General features: G+C 44.5%; 2 protein-coding genes across 4 annotated transcripts in view; one reads left to right on the top strand and one right to left on the bottom strand.

Moving 5' to 3' along the window:
• Positions 1-1,968: 1,968 nt before the first annotated feature.
• TMPRSS4 (transmembrane serine protease 4) overlaps positions 1,969-24,672 on the bottom strand; it is a 37,189-nt gene continuing 14,485 nt past the window's right edge. Inside the window, exons 2-13 of one of the 3 annotated variants that reach the window (XM_037147242.2) lie at positions 23,100-23,133; positions 19,521-19,634; positions 16,605-16,760; positions 13,206-13,335; positions 10,568-10,672; positions 9,576-9,616; positions 7,007-7,166; positions 5,582-5,748; positions 4,717-4,815; positions 4,387-4,529; positions 2,929-3,078; positions 1,969-2,509 (exon numbers count right to left, since the gene is read on the bottom strand). In XM_037147242.2, coding sequence (XP_037003137.2) covers positions 2,498-2,509; positions 2,929-3,078; positions 4,387-4,529; positions 4,717-4,815; positions 5,582-5,748; positions 7,007-7,166; positions 9,576-9,616; positions 10,568-10,672; positions 13,206-13,335; positions 16,605-16,760; positions 19,521-19,634; positions 23,100-23,133 — 1,311 coding nt within the window. In that variant the 3' untranslated portion in view covers positions 1,969-2,497. The remainder of the gene's footprint in view (positions 2,510-2,928; positions 3,079-4,386; positions 4,530-4,716; positions 4,816-5,581; positions 5,749-7,006; positions 7,167-9,575; positions 9,617-10,567; positions 10,673-13,205; positions 13,336-16,604; positions 16,761-19,520; positions 19,635-23,099; positions 23,134-24,672) is intronic. The other 2 variants (XM_037147243.2, XM_037147244.2) reach the window with 2 other exon arrangements.
• SMIM35 (small integral membrane protein 35) overlaps positions 21,212-24,672 on the top strand; it is a 113,935-nt gene continuing 110,474 nt past the window's right edge. Inside the window, exon 1 of the mRNA XM_053672658.1 lies at positions 21,212-21,252. Within this exon, the coding sequence (XP_053528633.1) occupies positions 21,225-21,252 (28 nt within the window). The 5' untranslated portion in view covers positions 21,212-21,224. The remainder of the gene's footprint in view (positions 21,253-24,672) is intronic.

Raw genomic sequence — 24,672 nt, 5'->3', positions numbered from 1 at the left:
GGCCTGCGAACCAAAGGATCTCGGTTCGATTCCCGGTCAGAGCGCATGCCTGGGTTGCAGGCCAGTTCCTAGCAGGGGCCAGTTCCCAGCAGGGAATGCACGAGAGACAACCATACATTGATGTTTTTCTCCCTCTCTCCTTCCCTTCTCTTCTAAAGATAAATAAATAAAAATTAAATAATTTTAAAATATGGAAAATTAGCTTTTAATTTATTCAAAAATTTCACAAATTATCATTATATTGGAGGCCCTATAGTCAGTCATTTATAACATGAACTCTGGAGTTGGAATGCTGATGTTCAGTTTTGCAGTATGTAACTTTAGGCAAGGTATTTCAAATCCCTTGTGTCTTAGTTTTCTTATCCTTAAAGTGGGGATAAGAACATACTTATTTCACAGACTTGTGTGAGTATTAAATGAATCAGTATACAATGAAGCACTTGAAATAGTGTCTGATAGAGAAAAGTATTCTGTAGTGTTAGTAATTACTATGATTATTTGATAATTCTAACATCTGAAGTCCTTGGGATTCTAAATTTGCTGTTTTGGTGATTCCTATACATGGTGGTTTTTTCTTTTTAGAAAAACTTGGCAGATCTTTGATTGTGAACTCATATTTGGAGAGTCTTTGGGAATCCCAAGTCTCTAAATTTGAAATATTTTCCTTCCTCATCACATTTGACACCTGTGACCATATTTCTTTCCTTCAGTTGTCTCTATTTCACATTGGAGTCCTAGGTTTAGCTTCCCTCCCTACAGTGGATCTGGGTTTAGTTCTGTTCTCAGCTCATATTAGGTTACCCTAGGGTAACCCAAAACTTTAATTAGCTGTTGCTCCCAGATCTCCACCTTAGTTTCAGCTCATGATTATGATATATTTATTTATTTACTTGTTTTTGAGGATCTCTATTATGTCCTAAGAACCTAGTAAGGCATTAACAAGTATATTTTATCTAGAATCTGAGTCAGATATAGCAAGAAGGTCCTCAGAATACTGGGGGCATTGCCCTGACTGGTATGGATCAGTAGGTTGTGCATCCTTCTGCAAATCCAGTTGCCAGTTTGATTCCCAGTCAGGGCACATGCTTGGGCTGTAGGCCAGGTCTCCGGCTGGGAGCATATGAGGGGCTACCAATCAAAATTTTTCTCACACATAGATGTTTTTGTCCCTCTCTCTCTCCCCTTCCCTCCCCCTCTCTCTAAAAAACAAAAACAAAAGTACCACCCCCCCAAACTGGAGTCTCCATGCAGTGCCCAGAGAAGTCCACTGGGGCTTACTTTTCTGAGTGCAGAAGCTCATATTCCCAGAACCCATCTTGGGGACCACTTCATACCTGGCTGGTGATAAATAACCTTTTAAAAAAATGAATGATAGCCCTGGCTGGTGTAGCTCAGTGGATTGAGCACAGGCCTGTGAACCAGAAGATCGCGGTTCAATTCCCCGGCCAGGGCACATGCCTGGGTTGCAGGCTGGTTCCCTGAAGGCCAGTTCCCAGCAGGGGGCGCATGAAAGGCAACCATACATTGATGTTTCGATCCCTCTCTCCCCTCTAAAGATAAATAAATAAAATCTTTAAAAAAATGATAAAAACCATACCTAAAGCTCACTAGATACATAGAAGTTAGGACTTAGGGGTGTATGATATTTTTCCAGCCACCTGGGGAGCCATAATTTAATGTCACCTATCTCTGGCCCATGGCTGATACCACAGGCAGTAGGAAGGGAGGAGGGCAATGGGAGATGGCCTGAGTGGAAAAGAGACTTGCTCACTGTGGCTTCCCCAGTCTGCAGCTCGCTGTTGCTCCCAGTCTGCAGCCCTGGTCTCTATGTCTCCTTTTCTCCAATCCTCTACTCTGAGAATTAATTGTCTCCCCAAGGCCTGTTCCTACTCAGGCCAAAGAAGAAAGATTGTGGTTCAATAATCCTTTCTCAGTTCTTATTAAGCAACCCAGTCAAACTATAGCAAAGACTTGATACACCTGTTTAATAAAAGTGGCCATATAAGTAACAATAACAACAGTAAATATGGGTAGCTGTGCCAACAGTAGGACAGTGCATTTTACATTACAACTGGTTTCTTGCCCAGAGAAAGCTGACTCAGGCCCTTTCCTTCCTCCATTCCAGCTTTTGGTGATCTGGGCTCTCACCAGGGAGTCTACTTCTATTTAGTGGAGTGGGGATGTTCCTTCTGAGCTCAGCAATGCCTTCTGAGACTGGCTCAGAGGCTGGCCTGTTCAGTGGGCTGTGTCTCTCTCCTTGGGATATTGGGAGCACTGGAGGTTGGCAGTACTGCAGCTCCTAACTTCATCTTGAGTGTGTGTGGGCAATGGGGTCTCTTACAGGGATGGAGGCCTTTCGTTGCACCTAGAAATGCTGAGGCTGTGGGTGGAGAGATGTGCCCAAGGGGACTCTTGCTCTGTGTTTGGCTTCTGGGCGATCCCCAGGCGGGCACGACAGGGAGGAAGCAGTTTCCAGCACTGCAGAGGTGCAGCAGCATCATGATTCAGACTAGAATAAGAGACCAATGAAAAGAGAGTCATGATTTGAAAATGGACAAAACAGTGATGTATGTGTGCAGTTTATTTTCCTTTCCTGAATCTCTTTGCTTCTCTCTCTACCCTGTAGGGAAGTCTCATAAGTCTTTCTACCCTCTTTCTCATCAGGATCTGTTCTCTGGAAAGTATCAGATAGTCTCATTCTGCCAGAAAATAGACAGTGATATGGTTGTGTATGCATTTAATGGGAATTTCTGATCTAAGCAATTTCAGCTCTTAATGGTGGAAGCCCAGGCTGTTGCTTACTGGTAGAGAAAATTATTTGTGATGTAAAAGGTCTCAGAGCCATTTAAATTAAACCTAAGGATGACTGGGTGTCCTAAGAGTATAGAAAGGAAGGGAGGGCACAATAGGTAGGACAAGTATGCTCACCTTCCGGACACTGTAGACCCAGTTGAGATAGGCTGTGACTTTGGTGTATACTCCCGGGGTGCTTGGGCCCCCACAGCCATGGCCCCAGCTCACAATGCCCACAACTTGCCACAGGTCAGAGTAATACATCAGGGGCCCACCGCTGTCACCCTGTGAGAGGGCAGAGCAGGGGCTGTTGGGTTGAGCAGGTGGGGTAAGGTGGAGGGGGTGGGCTTCTTCTTCCTCCCCTCCTTGCACTGGCCCATCTCTGTCTGCTGGCTTGCCTTGCTCCACCCGCTCAGACTGTTCCTGCAGCCTAGAATGTCCTCTTTTGGGGCGGAAGAGTTCTGTTGGAGGTCAAGTAAGTCATGGGTGTACCCATAGCCCCTTTCTTGGAGATCCAAAACTCATACCAGCAGACTGAAGGCTCTAAGGGGCCCTGTAACAAGGACGCCTGGTTATCTTTGTTTAATATTGTATTCCCCAAATTTATTTAACCACGTATGGATCACCTATTTGATGCTAGGCAGTGTTCTAAGTAATTGGGTTCAATCAATGAAAAGAATAAAGATCTCTGCCTTCAGGAAGCTTAGAATTAAATGGAGAGAGGAAGAGAGAGAAAGAAAGAAAGGGAAAGAGGGGATAAACAATCATACAAGATAGATAAAAATATCAGATAGTGAAAAGTTCATTTATTTGGGTGTCTATCTTTCCAGCACCTATAACCCTTGAGGCCTCTTCTCTCAAAACCCAATAACACGGTGGCCAAAATACTGTTTATGTGCCCCTGTCCCCCACTGTGATCTCCCTGAGGGAAGGCACTGTTTCCAAGCCCAGCACTTACCTGGCATTCAAGACACAACTAAGAGTAATGCCTCTTGAGTGAAAGAACTGAATGACTGAGAATGGAGGTGGGAGTAGGTTCAGGGATTTAATGAGAATATCTCAGAAGATCCTCTGGGGTGGGGTGGGAGGACCTAACACTAGGACTCACCCAGCATGAGATAAGTTTTCCCTAGTGTGGTTAAGTAGCTTAAAGACAGTTACAGAGAAAGTGACCTGGAATTCTTGTCTTCAAGAGACTCATATCTCTAGATGATGAGGAGGGAGGGTAGGTGGGGACAGTAACATCACCTTAGTATGTGATATATATATATATATGATATATGGGGACAGTAACATCACCTTAGTATGTGAGATATATATGTTAATATATATCTCACATACTAAGGTGATATATATATATATACTTAAAATCTTTCTGTTTGTCTCCATTCATCAATCTATCTATTCCTATCTTTAGCTGATAAAATTCTTCTTTCCATGTTTCTCTCCCTTTCTCCTTTCATTAGACATTGAGTACCAAACATATGGTACTCAATAGGACTTTGTGTGTGACATTCAGCTTTTAAATTTTTTGTCTCTCTAGGACCTACATCCTTATCCATAGGATTCCCTCATGATCCTTGGAGGACTCACCTGGCAGGTGTCCACGCCACCCTCCAGGATGCCAGCACACAGCATCTCCTTGGTAACTTCCCCCTGGTATGCATCTTCTGCATTGCATCGTGTCCTGTCAATGACCTGGACTGACGCCTGCAGCAGTATGTCAGATATCTTCCCTGGGAGGTTGAAAACATACTCACATTGTCACCCTTGCTCTCTCCCCCAGTCCAGGATAATACTTTAGGTTATCAAGCACCTTGGTGTTTGGATCTCCAGGATGGGATTTTCCTGATGGATGATCCTCCTTCTCATTACCTGTGATTGCTGCTTTCTCTGCCCTGTGATCCTGAGCCTAGGACTTACCTCCACCTGGCTCTGTAAAGCCCCATCCGATGACCCAAAGTGGGGTGGCTGGAGTGAGCTCCTCATCAGAGAAGGGCAGGCAGATGGGTCTGACTGTGTCTGCCAGGAGCAGAGAAGAAGAGGAGACCAAATGTTCAGCAAGCCTGGTGGTTAAGCATTTTGTAACACAGTTTCCATAGGATGTTAATAGAAGTGGCAGGAGAAAAAGGGTTCTGTGGTCAAATATGTTTAGAAAATGTGGGTTAAACACAATAAAATTAATTATTTAAAAAATTAAAAATTCTCATATCTTTAATATACTAAAGTACTCCAAAAAAGAGAGCTAAAGTATAAAAATGTTTCCCATATTTATTTGAGAATAGAACCTTCTTTTTCCCAAGAACCAACATTTGGAAATGCTGATCTAAATACAGTATAAGGATGAGCCATTTAACAGAGATGTTCTAAGATTCTATGGGCTGCCTTAACAGTAGTGAGTTCCCTAACCCTGAAGGAGAATGAATGGGTAGAATGACCACTTGGCAGGATACTGTACAGGTTCTTGGCATTGGTTGATGGAGGAGGATGGACTAGATGAATTCACAGCTCCAAGACTGGATGAATTTATGATCCTCACTCAAGATGCTCTACATGGAGAGAACAGCAGACCTCAGAAACTCTGGCAGGGAATGGGGTGGGATGTCAGCTAACAGCTGGAGGAGTCCTCATGGCATTACTGGTGTTAGTCTGGTACATTTGCTGGAAATAAATGGACAACTGAGGTCTTGAGAGGAGAAAAGTGAGCTCAAGGCCACTTAATGAGCTGGTGGAAGAGTGGGGATACAGTCTAACCTAAGGGGCTCTATTCCCAGGTGCCACCTCTTACCTGAGAATGTGAGTGGGTACTGCAGCTTCACAAGTGCAATGTCTTTCTCTCTGGGGTATGTGGTATTGAGCTCAGTGACAAAGATCTTGGCCACAGGCAGGGATGGGAAGTTTCCCATTTTGTCTGAGCCAGGCCTCACCTTCCAGTTGGACACAACAAGATGCTTCCTGGGGTCAGAGACAGTGGGGTTAGGGCTTGAGCCAAGCATAGGTAGGGCTTGCTGAAGGCTAGGCCCACAGGGCCCTGGGGTTTGTGGTGCTAGAGGTTCCTGCCTTAGGAGGCAATGATGGTGAAGGCAGGGTGGTGGAGAAGGGACAGTTTGAGGAATCATTCACTATAGACCAAATTCTAAAAGGGTACTTGATCTTTTTTCTCCAATGGAACCTACTCAAGAAAACTACTAGCTGGAGGTCTGGGGAAGGGGCCATTCCCATTGCTTGAGCTCTGGGGTCTTGGCACTGTCATTTGCAATGCTGTTCATTATTGTTGCCACTCATGCAGTACTTGCAGTGGTACGGTGGCCACTTACATTATGTGCTTGTCTTCCTTCCTTCTGATACTAGATGGTTTTCCAGGAAAGTTTTATAGCTTTTGTCAGATTCTCAAAAACATTTAAGAACCACTGGCCTAGACTCTGAATTCCTCTAAGGCAGCAATGGATCCTAATAATATAATGCTAGGTCCTTAGTAGGGACTCATCAGATGTTGCATGAATGAATTAGTAAAAGTAAAGAAGTCCTGGAACTGGTCCTTCCTAGGGGTAGGGGCAGACATCTCTGCTGGTCTGTCAGGAAATCTATACTATTTTCCCTTAAGTTTCTGGACATAGTGAGGGAGTGGCAGTGACTCTAGCTAGACCCTAGAAACACTTCCTGGAAGACTAGAAAAGAGGGAGAGAGTTCTCAGGAAGATGGAAAAAGCTTTTGTGGAGTGAATATGAGGTGGACTGAGGACACTTGGTTTCTGATGGCTTCTAACTTGGAAGAGGTCAAGCTTGGTGACCACCATCCTCTGCTCAGACCTCCAGTGAGGGGAATATTATATCTAGCATCTTATTGGGGTGGCCACAATCTAGGACATAGTTTTTGAGGGCAGAGTAAAGGGGAGTAAGGGCCACAGAACACAAGTCAGGAGATAGGGAGCCAGGCACTCAGGCCGCTTCGTGGCTTCTTTATTTTTATTTTAAAGATTTAATTAATTTATTTTTAGAGAGAGTGGAAAGGAGGGAGAGAACACATCGGTCAGCTGTCTCTTGCACATGCCCCAGCTGGGGACAGAACTTGCAACCCAGGCATGTGCCCTGCCCATGAATTGAACTAGTGATCTTTTGCCTTGTGGAATGATGACCAACCCACTGAGTCACACTAGTCAGGGCTCCTCCATGGCTTTGGCTCCTACAAGGCCTCCTTGCAGAGTGGTCCTTACCTGAAGCAGTGGGCTGCTGTGAGGATCCATTGTCGGTCCAGGATGCTCCCTCCACAGATGTGTTGTTTGTTGTACTGGATACTGACCTGCCAAGGCCACGAATCCACAGAGGCCTTCTCCCCGCCCACCACCCGAGGGGCCTTCAGGCTCTTCCCACAGTCTGGGTGCAGAAAGAAGGAGGGAGAAAGCAGGAGTCAGGCTCTTGAGAGATGGGGCTGCCTCTCCTTAGAGTGCAAAATCTATCCTGAGCAGGCTTCACCCTGGTGGTGAAGGGGAACAGGCCAATTTTGAATTATTCATGGGAGATATTGAGTGTCCTAGACCACGGGCTTTCCTCCAGTCTCCCTCCTTTCTTTTCAGCTTTGGATGTGCTTAGAAGTTTATATTGTGAACATGGGTGCATCCATTGTGTTGAGAATTTATGACCTTCAAACTAAACAGTGATGCAGAATTATGAAAGTCCCACCCAGGTAGAGTGTCCTCAGGCCACTCCCACTGAGTAACAGTAAAGAGACACCCACAGGCTGCTTTGGGAGCCAGCAGTGGGAAGAAAGTTTTAAAAACTGGTTTTTTTCCATCCTAAAATCACCTTTCTCTAAGTCTCTTTCCCCTTTCTGAGTGAGTTTCCCAATTTGTCATCCTATTGTCTTTCATATCTCACTGTCCTGGCTTTCATATTTGACCCTGGAAATCTTATAAAAACCTCCAGTTCCATCTCCCTGCCCTGTTTTCAGCCTCCTCAATCTTCTGGCAGCCACTGCCCAATGGCTTTTAAAGGGGAAAGGCTACCAACCTTTCTAAGCCTACGCTAGCCAGGAACTTCACCAACACCATTGAATTACAAACAATGCTTTCTACATGTTACCTCACTCACTCAATCAGAGCGCTTTGGCACCCCTCTTTGTTTGTAGGAAGTTTAAACTCCTGGTAGCCTCCTGCTCTTCTTACATAAAGTTTCCATTTAGCCAAATCGATCTGCTTGTAGTTCCCTAAAAAGTAATTCTGTTTTTGTTCAAGGAAGCCCCTATGAGATACTACCTCCTCTTCTGTTTATCTAAATCATTGATTCATTCAGCAAATTTGTACTGACTGCCTACTATGTCTCAGGGATATTAAGAAGAGAGTGATGGACAAGACAGAAAGACAGACATAGTCCCTCCCCTCCTGAAGTCTATAGTTCACTCTTCAATATTTAGCTTGGGCACTATCTCCTGGCCACTCATTCCCTGGGGAGTTCCCTCTCTTGGACTTTCCACAGCTTGCTCTGGGTGTTGGCCAGCCTTTCATTATTGTCACGCTTCTGTCTTGTCTTCTCGATGAGACTTAAGGCTCCTCAAGGGAGTGTCTGTGACTTAAGCTTCTTTGTAACTTCAGTGCTAGTCAGCTCAGCACATCAGATGATATGACTGTTTGTTCGTTAATTAATTAATTAATTAATTAATTAATTAATTAATTATCATGTGTTACCCCCACACAGTAGCTATTGGGGGGGAGGTCATATGATAATGACTAAAAGTCTTAATGTCCAAAAAGGAAGTACATATACTGCTGAACTTCAAAGGCAGTGATGATGGACTTCTTTTCTTTCTAGTTTCCAGCCATCCTTCTGGGCTCTGCTCATTTTTCTCTGAAGAGGCTGATAGAGTGAGCTGGGCAACAATGCTTGTTTTCTTTTCTGATCTCTTCTGTTAGGGCTAAAAGTGGGGGGGCTCCTGGGATTCTCCTGGGCAATTGGACTAAATGGCTTCTTGGGAAAATTAACCTCAGAGAGGTCAAGTGAATTGCTCAAGGTCCCCCTGGAAGCCTGTAGGACTGGCGTTCAGGTCTCCTGAACCACTGTGCAGCTCTCTCTTTAGCATGTCAGCTGTGACTTCTACTCAGTTTGGTACTTTCCACATGTGGCCTTGTGTCTCTTTCTTTGCTCAGTTATTAGCTGCTGAGGATAGTGGCCACTTCTTTTACTTTTCTACTTCCAAACAGCACCTGAGAGTTAGACACAAACTCAGTGACTCTTTGCTAAATGGAATGTGGGTAATCTAATCTTAGATAACTGAGCTGATAGTGACAAAGGAAGTTATGTGGGCCCTGAGCAGGAATGAGAGGGGTAGGAGCCCCACCCTACTCTTTCCAGTTTTCCTACTCTCCGCTCAGATTGTGGGGCTATGTGTGGATGGTAAGAGGAAGTTTCTTTTTTTAAAAATTTTATTTATTAATCTTTAGAGGGGAAGGGAAGGAGAGAAATATCAATGTATAGTTGTCTCTTGTGTGTCCCCTGCTGGGAACTGGTCTGCAACCCAGGCATGTGCCCTGACTGGGAACCAAACCGTGATCCTTTGGTTCACAGGTCCTCACTCAATCCACTGAGCTACACCAGCCAGGGCTAAGAAGTTTCTTAATGTCAATCACTTGAAGGATCATTGACCTATAAGTCCAATGCCCAAAGAAGTAAAGTTTGGACAAGAACAAAACGAAACTTGGAGTCTGAGAGATTTAGGAATGAGAGTGAAGGTCTTTTGTCATGCTCATTTCTGGCTCAGGACCCAAACCCTCAGAGATGGGACATACTCACCAAGGCACTGCAGGGAAACCAGGGAGCCTGAGATACAGGATCTGGAAGGGAGACACAGGGCCCTATGTTTTCTGCTCCTTCCTTGGCTGAGAGACAGGAACTCAGGTCTTTCGGCAGTAGAGTCAAATCCCCTCCCAATCTGGGAAATATGGAATCTGCATAGGGGGCTGTATAGAAACTACATTGCCACTCAGTTTAATTTGATTGGATTCAACACCCCCCCCCCTCAGTGAGAAGTATCTACACTGTGTTGGGTCCCGCCTGAGTCAGAGCCCAAGTTGAGCTCTTGGCAGCCTGAGATGGAAGAGAGCAGAGCCTGGAGCAGTGTCTGCTGCTCTGCTGGCTTGCCAAAGAGAAGAATGGGATTTCAATGAATTCTAGGCAAATGATCATTTTGTTCCTATCCCTGTCCTTTTCAAGATTTATTCTTCGATAAAAAAGCAGTACTCAGTAACATCCCTAAATGTTAAGAAGCCAGAATCCTCTCTGAGCCTGTCTTGACAGTTTTCATTTAGATGCCGTGCTCTAATTCACTAAAGTGAAGCATAGGAAGAGACCATTGACAAAGGCCTGCAGTCTCTGCTCTGGAGAGTTGGTAGTGTGGAAAGGTCTTACAGAGGCATGGGTGAGTGGCAGGGAAGGACTAAGTGGCCTTTGGATTATTCCCTGTTGGGCTTAATAGAGAACATAAGGCAGCAGAAAAATAAATAGCGTTGCTCTTCGACTGGTGGAAAGGCCACCAAGGTGGCCTTTGTGCTGGAGAGCACACTTTGTCCAGCTGTTCATTGTATTCAAAGAAGAGTCAACACTGGAAATCTCTCACAAATGTGATTCTCCACTCTTGGTATCTAACAATTTGCCTGGCCAGGAGTTCTTCCTGTCATCTGGTTTACATCGCCCCTGCTGTGTCTGTTCAGGCTGGGCTGGCTGCAGCCCTGAGGGCAACTCCATGTGTGAGCCCTCTGTGCACCAGAGGATGTCCTCTCACTTACCCACTTGAATTTTGCACCTGAAGGTCCTGGTTGTTTGCTGTGATTTCAACAACATGTAGATCTTGGACTGGGCCAATCTTTACAGCTCTGAAGGTGGGTTTGCCACTCATGTCAGGAGAGAGAGACAGAGAGAGAGAGAGAGAGAGAGAGAGATATGTGAGTTAGGGCAGGAGCTTAGAACAAGATAGTGGGACTAGCCCACCTTCAGGAGAGAGGGTGCCTGGCAGAGGATGCCTGGTGGGGCATGGCAGGGAGGTGGAGGTGATCTTGGTCAGTGAGGGTGGTGTCTGCTTTGCTATGTGATCAGATATTCCCTTGGTACCCCAGGATTAAACTCTAGGCACAATGCTGTTGTGGCCTTTCATTCTTGGGTGGGGAGACTTAATCCAGAACTTTGAAAAAATGTTAGGGACACACTTTCCTAACTCCCAGCTCTGTCCCTATTTCAAGTGTTGCAGCAGTTTCTTCTGTTTCACAGCAAAAGGAACAAGGAGGCAAAGAACCTGGGAAGAACTCTCCCCCTACCTTGGAGGGCACTGGAATGTGGATATTTGATTCTCTGAGACATCAAGTCTGAATTCTGTAGTGCAAGTACATTTACAGTCCATTTGGAGATAGGATAGGACAAGATCAATCTTCATATGAGTCCAGACAAACATTTCTCTCACTTGGACCACCCTCATTTTTTCTTTCTGCTAATCCATGTTTATCTTCTTTCAAACCTTGGGTTTAAGTCTTTCTCCTCCAGGAAGACTTTCCTGATTAATCCCATCTTTCCAATTATTCCTTTACTCTTTTCTGTCTCTTGCATCCTTCCCTATCTAGTCACACTAGTAGGAGCTCTGCACGCAGGGCTCAGGCCAACCCATGGCACTGGCTGAATGATAATTCTCACATTTCCAGCTAGAAATCTGGCACTACTTGGTGGCACTACATCTGGGAGAACTAGAGCCTAGCAGTACTCAGTTTTGTGTTAAGAGCCCTCAAGATCAAAGTACTTGTCCTGGCTCTGACACTTGCCTGACAGGTAACACCCCTTCTCTGGGTCTCTCTAAGCCTCACTTTCCCCTCTGTAAAATGGTGGGTGGACCAGATGATCTCTAGAGTCCCCCCTTCTAACCAACTAGAATTTTGTGGTGCTGGGACAAGGGGGACCCTCTATCTAGTTGGAAGAAGAAAAGTAGAGAAATCTGAGACCCAGGGGGTACAATGATAGAAATGGACAGTCCCAGGAAAGTTAACTTCCATTCACTGGTTACATCCTCATGAATACTTCCGACCAGCTTTGATTTTGTAGGTGCTCCATAGCCAGGTGGTTTAGAGCTCCAAGAGAACAGAGATTACAGGAGCCTATTACCTTAACAGCTCTGAGGGACACTCTATTTTCATAATTAAGCCACAGCCTGCTTGCTGGGGTACAGCTGATTCTGCAGTTGTATGGACTGTAGCATGGAGGACAGGTGGCTGCAGGAGAAGAGGAGAATAGCGGGGGCAGGGCAAGCCTTCCCAGATGTCCTCAAAAACAAAGGGGCAGGGTATCCTCTCCAGAGGGTGTTGGGGGTTTCACCCCATGAAGGGTTGAGAGCAGTGGAAGCCTGTTCAAAGAAGAGTCAGAGGGCAGAGGGCAAACAGGTTTGATGGATCAGTAATGGCTGCCTGAAGCATTTACTGAAGAGAACTTTGAGGCTGCTTTAAGGATGGATGGCAGAGTTCTGCAATTGATTGATGGTGTCTGCCTAGTTTCTGAGTGCAGTTTCTTAGATTCATGAAGCTTGGGGCCTGCCAGGGAGAGATTGTCCCACTCTGCATCTGAATACATGAAATTTTCCCATCCTTTCCAGTTAGGCTCAACTGTCCCTCCTTCTCCTTTTATACATGAAACCTTGCAGGAAGAGAGAATGACCCAACTTAGTAACAGAAATGTTCCTAGAACTCCTGATGCCCAGGAATGACCAGTCTTGGGCACAAATTCCAGCCCTTTCCCTCCCAGCTACTACCCAAGGAAATTATTTAGTTTCTCCAAACTTATTTCTAAAATAGATAATTTCTTATTTTTAAATTTTTGCCAAGATCAAATGGATATAAATATATAATACTAATTACCCTTATTATAATTATATTCTTCTTCATTGTCAAAGATCTGGAACTGCTTTTGAATTTGCTGAGAGCTGGGATTGCAGATGGAACCCCAAGGAAATCAGGTTAGTTTAAACCAAATTTTCACCAATAAGACTTTTGTCTTCTGGGGCAGGGATGCATTGTGTAAAGATAAGAAGGAGCAGGGAGGAAAGGAAGGAGAGGATTATAAAGGGGTGGAACTCCTGTGTGTATGTATGTGTGCATGAGTGGGTAGAGAACACATTCTCTCACTGGGACCTCATATTTATCCTACAGAGCTGACTTTACTTCCCCAGTTAACTCTTGAGTAAACCAAGGTTTTAGAGATTTAATTTCATGTTACTTGTAAGTAAAAGTGCTGGAATTAAAGCAATTTTGACTGGCTCCCACACCAATATTTTTAGAAAAGAAGGAGACAAGGAAGAAGGAAATGGGGAAAAAGGGCAAAAGAGGAAAGAATATGTGAAGGAAAGAGGTCCTAGGGGTGAGGTAAAAGCCTTTGGAGGCTTGGGTTGGGTACCTGTCAAAGCCCATCTGCCCACAGGCTGTCTGGGCCAGAGCTTCTGTGAAGTTGTTGAAACAGACAGAGGCCCAGTTCCTTGTGGCTGGGTCCAGCACCTGAAGGGTGGATCGGTCTCTGGAGAGTCGGACTGGAAGGGGGGGAATCTGGGTCAGCTGCAGGTACCCATCTGGCCCATTTCCCTCAGAATTCCTCATGAGACCAGCCAAGCTCCCCATACTCAGAACTGGAGAGCATCACAGAACATCAACCCTTTCAGCCTCAAGGGAAGCTCCTCCATTTAGATTTGCTTGAGTCTTGTATTGACAGAAGACAGGGTGATCAAATGTCTTGGGGTCAACCTTCATTTTGACCTGTTGCTCTGGCATAATTATTAACAGTTCCTCCTTTTGTTTTCATGGCCCCTACACATGGTTCACACAGCTTTCAAGGCCGGGGGAAACTTCTCAATGAGGAGCTTGCCCCTTTTCCATGTCAGAGTATATGGAAGAGGTTGAGTGAGAAGTATCCTTAGGCATCTGATTTTTAAAAAATATTTTATTTATTTATTTTTAGAGAGAGGGGAAGGGAAGGAGAAAGAGTGGGAGAGAAACATCAATGTGTGGTTGCCTCTCATGTGTCCCCTAATGGGGACCTGGCCTGCAACCCAGGCATGTGCCCTGACTGTGAATCAAACCAGTGACCCTTTGCTTCACAGGCTCGTGCTCAATCCACTGAGCTACACCAGCCAGGAGGCATCTGATTTTTAAAAAAAAAATTTTAAGATTTCATTTATCTTTAGAGGGGAAGAGAAGGAGAGAGGGAGAGAGATATAAATGTGTGGTTGCCTCTCATGTGTCTCTTGACGGGAACTGACTTGCAACCCAGGCATGTGCTCTGATCGGAAATCGAACCATGATCCTTTGGTTCACAGGCCCACGCTCAATCCACTGAGTTACACGAGCCATGACAGGCATCTGATTTTTTTTTAAAAAGCAAATATGCAAGAAGTCATTCAGTGCTTCTCCTTAGAATCACCCATCACCCATAGACTAGGCTGTCTTTTATTTTATTTTTTTCAGAGCCCAGGTGCTAGGTGGATCAAGTGGGGCTAGCCCAGTCTAAGAAAGAACATGGATTTTTATGTTTAAACATCTCATATTTCTTTGAAGGACCTAGGTCAGTCTCGTTACATAGCATGTTACAACAAATACTTGTCTAATGAATAGAAATAACCAATAACTAATTAGTGGCCTTCCTGTATATTCTGGGCTTCTTGACATAACAGACAGGAGGGAACTTCTCAAGGTCATCTAATCCATGTCTCTGCCTCAGTTTCACCCAGGTACAGAAGAAATGGGGCAGACTCAGTTATAGTTTCCAGTTTCCTTTGGTCCACATTTGTTCACCAGATATTTACTTAGTGTTTGCTACACACTAAGTACTGGGATCTAATAGACCAGATATGATTTTATTGTCAAGAACCTTACATTAGGGGACTTCTGCCAAGATGGAGGCGTAGGTGGAAACACTTTGCTTCCTTGCACAACCAAATCTAAAAACAACAAAGTTTTAACAATAATAAATGCAACCAAACCACAGAAAATCAACCAATACGGAGTCCGAAAACAAGCGCTCAGCAAAACCGGTGAGAGGGGTGAAGCCAGCAGCGGAGCGGGTCGGGCAAAAAAAATCCCCTCACCCGGGTGGTGCGCAGGCAGCTGAGGGTGAGATCCCAGGTGTGGGGTAGCTACGGGTGGACACAGGGAAGACTCGGTGTGGCTGTCTGTCTGCAGTCGGGCATTTGCGCACAGATAAACCAGTGAAGAAACGAGCATTGAGACAGATCACGCAGGCCCCGGCACAGGGCGGTGGGCTCGCACTTTTGCGCTCAGATAAACAGGCAGGGGTGAGCGGTGAGGCAGACTGGGTTAGCAGAGAGGATTGCTATTGCTCCCTCTCTGACCCCACCCCCACATACAGTGTCACAAACCAGCGACCTGGGCGGCCCTGCCCTGGTGAACACTTAAGGCTCCGCTCCTCATACAAAACAGGCACAAACAGATCAAAACATGGCTCAAGAACAACTCAGAGCCCCAGAGCTGATAAATTTAAGTGATGAAGAAACAGCCAAAGTTTCAGATGCACAGTTCAAAACACTGGTGATCAGGATGCTCACAGAACTGGTTGATTTTAGTCACAAATTAGAGGAACATATGAAGGCTAAACTAATTGAAATGAATGGAAATACACAGGAAACCAATAGTAATGGAAAGGAAACTGGGACTCAAGTCAAGGGAGTATAACAGAAGAAGGAAAAAAATGACCAAACAGAAAAATATGAAGAAACAAGAATTCAAAAAAATGAGGAGAGGCTTAGGAACCTCCAGGACATCTTCAAATGCTCCAACATCTGAATTATAGGAGTACCAGAAGGGGAAGAGGAACAGTCACGAGTGGAAACCTTATTTGAACAAATAATAAAAGAGAACTTCCCCAATCTAGCAAAGGAAATAGACTTCCAGGAAGTCCAGGAAGCTCAGAGAGTCCCAAAGAAGTTGGACCCAAGAAGGAACACACCAAGGCACATCATCATTACATTAGCCAAGATTAAAATGAAGGAGAGAATCCTAGAAGCAGCAAGAGATAAGAGGACAGTCACCTACAAAGGAGTTTCCATCATACTGTCAGCAGATTTCTCAAAAGAGACCTTACAGGCAAGAAGGGGCTGGAAAGAGGTATTAGTCATGAAATCCAAAGACCTATATCCAAGATTGATCTATCCAGCAAAACTTTCATTTAGAATGGATGGGCAGATAAAGCGTTTCTCAGATAAGATCAAATTCAAGGAGTTCATCATCACCAAGCCCTTATTATATGAAATGTTAAAGGGACTTACCTAAGAAAAGGAAGATAAAAAATTTGAACAGTGAAAGGACAGCAAATTCACAGTTATTAACAACCACACCTAAAACAAAATCAAATTAGGAGGACAGCTAGATCAGGAGTGAACCATAGAAATGAAGATCACGTGGAGGGTTAGCAACAGGGGAGTGGGAGAAGGAGAAGGCACAGAAAATAAGTAGCATAGACAGTAGATAGAAAATAGATAGGGGGAGGGTAAGAATAGCAGGGGAAATATAGAATCTAAAGAACTTGAGACTAATGAATTAAAGGGGGGGAGAATGGTGATGGGGTGTGCAGGGTTGAGGGGAATGAAGGAGGGGAATAGAACAAATGTAATGGCGTAATCAATGAAATAAAAAAATATATGAAAAAAGAAGAAGAAGGAAAAAAAAGAACCTTACATTAGGGATGGAAACTGACAGTCAGGTGGAAGGTGTTATGCAGTGGAATGATGAAACCTGAGCTGACTTCCTGCTGAGACCACTTACCTGGTCCTTCAGCCCCTGGACTTACCTGCCACTGGAGGCCCGTTGTCAGGAAAGTTCTTGACGCAGTACTGCTCATCTTCTCCTGAGGCACAGTCCTGCTGGCCATCACACACCTGTCTCTTGGGGATGAAGTGTGGGGGCTGCCCACAGAGGAAGTAGTACTTATCCAGGATCACCTTGACTGGAAGGCAAGGGCAGGGAAGAGCATAGAAGACTGAAGATCAAGTCCAGGGGCAGAAGAGGCTGTGTTTTCCTGAAGATATACTGTGCGTGGAGACAGGTAGATACTGGTTCTTGGCCCAGTTCTGGGCCCATTTCTGCCATGTAGTGGCTGGTATACTTGGTTCTGAGCCTCAGTTTACTTATCTATAAACTTGAGGTAATAAAATCTGTCTCATTCCTAAAGGTAGCTGAGGAATTAAGATGTGTGTGGGAGCCTTTTGGTAACAGTCCCTCGCCCTAGTCTCTGACTGCCAGGTGTTGGCATAGTGACTTTGATAATGGAGGAGACACACTGGGTCTGGAGTCTGAAGACCTGAGTGCTCGCTTTGCCACCTACTGCATGACTTTAGACCAATCTCTTACCCTTTCTGGGGCTCAGTTTCCTCATCTGTACAGTGAGATGATAATACCACCTCATAGGGTTACTAAGGACATTTGGTGAGCTGGTGGTTGTGAAAGTGGCTCATAACTATCTGGTGCAGTTCTAGGATTAGGTGTTTTTATGTGGAGTTGAAAGACTCATTGAGAGGCTGGTGTTTTGCTTTGTCTTCTGCCTTTAAATTCTGTTGTTCCTCTGCTCTCCTGGGTGATGGGAATGAGTCTAGTGTTTATAATTCCTCAGGGAACACAACTTTCAACACTTTTCTAAACTCTCCTGGCAAGAAGTGCTCTTCTTGCCTCCCTGAACTCTCCCTGGCCTGAAGCAGTAAGTCTGATGAACAGCACCCCTTGCCCCCACTTATCACTGCTAAGGGCTTTCTATAATCCTCACATAATCCTGACCACAAGTTAGAGGGCATGTGCTGCTATTAACCTGCATTAAAAATCAGGAAACTGAGGTTAGAAAGTTAGGGTTTATTTCCTAATGCCACATGACACTTATGTGGTTCTAGAACCAGAATTTCAGTTAGGGTCTGTCTGGCTCTTTGCTGTCTCTCCACATCTTCCCTGAGGGATCTCAGGATGTTACCTGCTGGCCCTGATTTTCCTGGTGTGAGTGAAGCAAGGGAGAAAGAGCAGGTCAAATATTTCCTAGACCTCTGGATTTAAGTTCATGGTCAGGAGCCTGGGTAAGGCAGAATCACTCTAGCCTCCTGGGACAAAGCCAGGACACTGTACTACCAGTTGAGACCCTAGAAGCCAACAGTTGAGGGAGCCTTGCCCAGGCTGGGAGCTCAGGCTACCCAATCTGGTTCTCAGATCCAGAGGGGTCCAGGACATGGAAACCACACTTGGAGAGCCCAATTGGGAGAGCCCAGCTCAAAATTATGCATTAGACCTGCCCTGGCTTCCTATGGGTAAATTTGGATCTTCTTTGTTCTCCACTATGGTGGGGTATACACTCAGAAAGAAAGCTTATTTTAATATTAGTCTGAACAAAAGAGGCTTAGGATGGCAAGTCTGCTACTGCTTCTGTAAACACACTACCAGTTTTATCAACCGTACCAGCCATGGTCAAGAAGAAATGATTTGGGGTATCTTATACCCTACAGGGCTTTCATGGATCTGGTTGTATTTGTGTGGTGGATATGCATTTCTGCTACCATAGGTGGAAATGGACCTGCTCAACTGGGGGCTTGGGGGCCTGTCTCAACTGTCCCTAATTGCCATGCCTCCTTTCTGAGCCTAGGTGCTCAAGTGGAAAATGAGGGCTTGGACCAGATGATCTCTGAATGCCCTCTGAGATGGTGGCTGTGGCTGGTGGAACTACTACCACAGTTACAAGTGCAGGCTCCTGAAAAGCCCATCCTTGTCAGTTAGCAAGTATGTGACATCGGTTACATCTCTGCACACTTCACAATGGCCTACCCTTCTGCACAACCTGGTTTTTATCCAAGTAGTTTACACACATGATCTCATCAATCCTCTAATGTCTCTCTGAAGGTAGCAGGGCATTTTATAGGTGAGAAGATTGAGGTTAAGAGAGGTTGGGGAACTTACTCAAGGTTAAACAGTAGTCAATGACAGTGCCAGGATCCCTGTCTCAGATACTTTCTGGTCTATCCCTTCTTCTTTACTCCCTCTGTGAAGCTGTGGGCAAAAACTTGCTATGACTATGGGGCAGATGAAGGCAAGAACTTAATCACAGGATGTGGGCACTGAAAGGGAGCGACTGTGGGAATCCCTGCTCATTCACTTTACTTTTTTTCTGTCACAGAGTGGTGGGCCCAAGATCACACAGGGTCTTAGGCACTGGCCATGATGAAGACAGAGCTAAAGGTGGAAAGGGGTGCTATCTGCCTGGGTGGTCCCTGATGCTTCCTCTCTTTTTTTATTCTCTCTTCATGAGCAGAAATGCTCCCTGCTCCTCTAGCCAGTGAAACTGCTCAAATCCACTCAGCTCCCAGTCTGTACACATGGGACAGAGGAGGCAGGGGGAATGGCTGCCCCTGCAAATGACCTGTGTGGGCTCATAATGTGTACAACTGTGCTCTCTCTATAGAAGAAATTATTTGGTATAGAAGCCATCTGGGATGGATGGGGGCTGAGTTCATCCTTTCCTTTCTTAGTGGAAGCTCCCTTCAAAGCAGGGGATATATACATGTGGATACAAAGCACTATGCAGAACACAAGCCTATGACTCTGGTGGGGTGGAAGGGTGGAGGGTGAGGGTGTCACTCTGAATGAGGGTAGGGGAGGGGTGAGGGGGAGCTGCCACTTACTGTGGGGTGAAAGTGGAGGTAGGGGCATTGATGAGAGTGTGAAGGCTGCCACTTACTGAGGACAGCCACGATGACAATGATTGCCAGGCTCAGCAGTGATGCGATGATGGGGATCCCCACTTTTTTGAAGGTCTCCAAAGAAGGGCGAGGTTTGCGTAGAGGGGTGACATCTGCGAAGTAGAGGGGAAGAGCCTTTGGAGAGCACTTGGAGACCTCCCCTGCCAAGGGCCATAATCTTCCTGCCCTCTGTCCCCTAGTGCTGAGCCACAAAAATGCTTTGGGAAGAGTTTGGTTAGTGTTGGGGGTTTACACCTTCAGCATAGGCTTAGCTTCATCAGCACATGGTCACCAGTCTTCTTGTACTATCCAGGCTTTTCTATTCCACAAGGGCCCTTCAAATGAGTCTCCAGCCCATGGTGTTTTAAGATGTTTCACCCTATCCAGTCTGACTTGCTTCTGCCCTGGAGAGGTACCACCCATTCATTTTACTATCATTTATCCTTCTCCCTTAGTTATCTGTTGACTTAAGGATAAGCTCAAGGAAGGCAGAGCCTCTATTGCAGTATGTATTTAGTACAGACTTAAGTATCTGTGAAAGAATTCATCTATAACTTAATTAAAGAACCAGCAAGTCTCTAGAATTGTCCCTGTCTTTAAGGAGATTATAATTTTGGGGGAGAAGCAAACAGAGACACAGCTGACAGTACCACCCTGGACACATCAAAGCACTTAAATGGGCCTCTGTAGGTGAAGATGGGAGAGGGAGGAGCTGGGCCAACTGACAAAGACCTGGGGGTAGGGACTGTGAGCACCTGGTGGGCCTAGGATGTGAGGTGGGTGGCAGCATGTTATGTATGATGGCAGGACTGGCAAAGTCAGTGGGTAGAGAGTCTTGAATACAATTCTAGTGGTTTGGATTTTATCCTAAAGTCAGTGAGGAGCCCTGGGAAGCTCTGAGCAGCAGAGATACATTATCATGTTAATATTTAGCAAGATGCATCTTTCATCAGCAAGGAGATGGATTAAAACAAGAGTCTGGAACTTGGGAGACCAGGCAGGAGCCTATTGATACTTAAAGCAGAGGTCATATTAACTGTATTGTTCTTTTCACATTGTTATCTACAGAGATGGTAAAAAGCTCAGGAAGTATCAGAGAAAGATATGTTCTCCTGTGTCTCCTCTTCTTGCAGGTAATAAGCTGGGGAGGTCCCATGGGGACTTTTCCAGGGGGAACTAAGGCAGGAGTCACAGGAAGACTGAGAATCCTAGAAAACAGTAGGCAGGCTCTCTTCCTGGTCACTTCCACATGGCTTGCTCCCTCACTTTGCAAATTGTTCTTCAAATGTCACTTCTGAGGTCTTCCTTGACTTCCCTATTTAAAAGGCAATCTTCCAAAATTTTCTTTCCTCCTTTCCTGCTTTTTTTCTTTCCCAAAAAACATATCTCCTCTAATATACTCTATATTTTACCTATTTTGTGTCTTTTCTATATTCTCCCATCCCTGCCTGACACAAAGACTCCATGAAGAGAGGGATTGTCTGTTCTGTTCACTGCCAAATCCCTGGTGTCCAGAACAGTGCCTGGTTTGCAGTAGGCACTCAACAAATATTTGTTGAATGGATATAGGAATTGCTCTTTGCCCATTCTCTTAAGCACATCCCTTTCATCTTTGTTACAAGCCTAATTTTATTCTGCCTTTAATGATTATGGCTAGTTAAGTCTGCCTCTATCGCTTTCCTCAGCTCTTCAAAAATCAGGGAATGGAACTCTTCCAGAGCCTGGTGTGCAGTAAGTACTGATATTATTGAACCTGTTGATAAGGAAAGCATAGGAAATTGTGTGTTTTCTCCAAAGGAAGAATTTAAATCTCAGACACAAAGCGTGCAGGCCCTGAAGATGTGGGCTGGCATTACCTGTTGTTGTCAAAATCTGGCATATAGTAGGTCACCAATAATGTTAGCAGATGTTGCTTTTAAAGTTCCAGCAGTCAGTGTACAAAACTGTCCTTTTTCCTGTGGCCATGGACATAGTGACATTTTATTCATTCATTCATGCATGATTTATTTATTGAGCACCTGCCTCAGGGGACATTAGGTTGTCTCATTTTCTCAAAGATGAATGATCTTTTGGGAGCCTCTTGACGAGTTTCCGTGTCCAGGGCTTAATGTCTCTGCCTCTCTGATGTTCTCAGGGAGAACATCATCATGAAGGGAAGGGATTTCTTGGTATATTGTTTCATACTGGTTTAAGTTAATGAATCCTCTGTACTATGAATAGCCTTCCTGCCTGCCACTGTTCTTTCTTGTAGCCAGTCCTGCCCAGTTCTGCCAGACTTTCATCCCATCACTTACCTACTCAAGAAACTTCAGGGAGTCCCCATGACCTCTATATCTGGACCACCTCTAGTCAGGACTTTCAAAGCCAGTGGAACTTAGCTGGACTCTCCTAGCTAAGGGGGCTTTCTGCTGCTAGTCCTTGCCAACCTCCAGTTCTATGTAGACAGGTTCACTTTCTGTTTTTTGTGCAGCCTGTATTCATTCTTACCTTTGAGCCTTTGTTCCTGCTCTTCCCTCTACCACTGAGACCCTCATCCCTTCCTTCTATTTTCTGACAGTTTACAACTATAGGGCTTTTCTCAAAGTCTGTCTGACCCATTACACTATCTCTGATTACTCAGCACTGATCTCCTCCTTCCCAGAACCCTTAACCATGGGCACTAGTAGCAAATTTAACTTGTTTTCTGGGTTGGTAGTTCTCAGGCTCACTCAGGTCGGAGAGTGCTAGGGCATCTGGTGTGCTTTAGGGAAACTTTGGCCTATTTATATCTGAAATTCCAAAGTATAAAACTTGCTGAAGATTACATCATTTGTGATAATTATTAACTTGCAGCCCTGAAATAATAAGCTGTCAAAGTAAGTAAGATTGGTCATTTCTTTTTTTTTTTTTTTTTTTTTTTTTTTTTTTGGGAGTTTTTTTTGCTGGGGGGCCGTGTGGGGTGGCGGCGATCGGTGGTTGTGGCGCCCCTGCGTGTTTTTCTTATTGATCATACTTTGCTTTGAGTATGATTTGAGCAGTTTGTTCTGCTCATTTTACTGATGCAGCAGGCTATCAGGAGTAGGTATCAGTAGTTTAAGAAAATGAAATGGGAGGAAAAAAGCCATCCTTAAATTTGGGAATACTTTTTCTACTCACTTTTTTCCTGTAAGTCAGGCAAATCCTACTATTTTCTATTCTACCAGTGAAAACACTTTTGTCCAGTTTTTTTCTTGGTAGCACAGTCAGATGTAAACTCCTCTGGGACAAGGACTTTGGCTGTCTTATTTACAGTTGTGTCCCTGGGCCCAGCCCAGGGCCTGGCACATGGCAGGCTCTCACAGTGTTGTTGAATGAATGTGAGAATAAGTACTTGAATGAGTGCATTAAAGAATCACTGCTCTTGGTGTTTTAGGTTTGTTGGTTCTTTCTCCTGAGAGACAATGCCTCCTAGTTCTAGAATGAATCCTGGATCTTATAGTTGTTTAATAGTGTATGATGGGTGGATGGGTGGATGGATGTCTCCCATAGTATTTAACAGTTGGAGTTAGTAGTGAGGGCCATGCAAGAGGGATTAGTATCTATGTGATAACTGAGCTTACCAAGGCTGTTCAGGGGCTGATCACTGTCAGGATCCTGTGATTGAATAAAAAACAGTCAGTGAATTGAAGGAGAAACCTCTCAGTTTGGGGCTAACAGGCCAGGGGAGGTTCTTGGTTCTTTGTCTGTATTCCTTTCTCCCTGATGAATCTAAGTTGGAGGATCTCTGTGACATTCAAATAACTGGTGGAAAATATAAAATTCAGTTATATGTCTACATGTTCTGGTACAACTGGTTTACTAATTGCAGCAAATAGTTGATGAAATGACCAGTTGCTGTCTTGTTCTATGTATTGCTGAATTTCTTAAAATGATTCTGCTTTACTGACTATTTTGTCAATCATTTGTCCACTTTTAAAAAAATCTTCACTTGAGGATATGTTTTTATTGATTTTAGAAAGAGAAGAATGGAGAGAGAGAGCATTAGAGAGAGAGAGAAAGAGAGAGAGAGAGAGAGAGAGAGAGAGAGAGAGAGAGAGAGAGAGAGAGAGATTGCTTGGTTAGCTCCTATACACACCCTGACTTGGGATCAAATCTGCAACCTTTTGGTATATGGGACAATACTCCAACCAATTCAGCCATCTGGCCTGGGCCATTTGTCTTCTTTTACAGAAGTAGTTCTGTAAACACTTGAATAGTACTCTACAAAAGGGTTACTCCAGTGGCCAATTAGTGCCAAAACATGCTCAATATCATTACGCAAATGCAAGTTCAAACCACAATGAAATATCTCTATATAGACACCAGAATGGCTAAAATTAAAAAGGCTGATAACACTGTTCATGAGGATGTGGAGAACTGGAATTCTCATGCATTGTTGGTGGGAGTGTAAATTGGTTTGGAAATGCTTTGGAAAATAGTCTGTCTGAGTCTACTAAAGCTAAACACATGACTATTCTATGATTCCATGACCCAGTAATTATAGCCAAGAGAAACAAATGCATATACCTAGCAAGAAACCTGTACATGAGTGCTTATAGTAGCTTCATTCATAATAGCTAAAAATTGGAAAACCTCAAGACATCAATCACTGGTATATTCATATAATGGAATATAATTCAACAATGGACAAGAACTAATGCTACATGAATGAATCTCAGGCATAATAATGAAGAAAAGAGACTAGACACAAAAAAGCATTGTCTGTATGATTTCATTTATATAAAGTTTAAATGCTAAAGTTAATCTATGGTGATAGAATTCGGAATAGTGGGGAGGTAAGGAATATTATTGAAAGGAACATAATGGAGCCTTCTGTAGTGTTGGAGAACTTCCATTTCATGATCTAAGTCTTGGCTACATGGGGTACATATGTAAAAAGTCACTAAGTGGCATACTTTAGATCTGAATACTGAATATATATTACACCTAATAAAACAAACAGGCAGACAAACATACAAAACCACTAGAGCACTAACGCATTTCTATGAGTGTAGTCTTAAGTCACCAGTGACACCCATACACAAATACATTCAAGGCTTTGTGCTTCCGCTTAGTCACACCACTTTCAGTGCACTCAGCACACAGCCAGCCACACAGGGGCACACATGGGAAGGGGCCACACACAAAGGCTCA

This window comes from Artibeus jamaicensis, unplaced genomic scaffold (genome assembly GCF_021234435.1).
Source record: "Artibeus jamaicensis isolate MK-2021 breed Jamaican fruit bat unplaced genomic scaffold, CSHL_Jam_final contig_196, whole genome shotgun sequence".
NCBI classification, from domain to species: Eukaryota; Metazoa; Chordata; class Mammalia; order Chiroptera; family Phyllostomidae; genus Artibeus; species Artibeus jamaicensis.
Note: the sequence above shows the minus strand (reverse complement) of the source record. Positions and strands in the feature narration are given on the sequence as shown.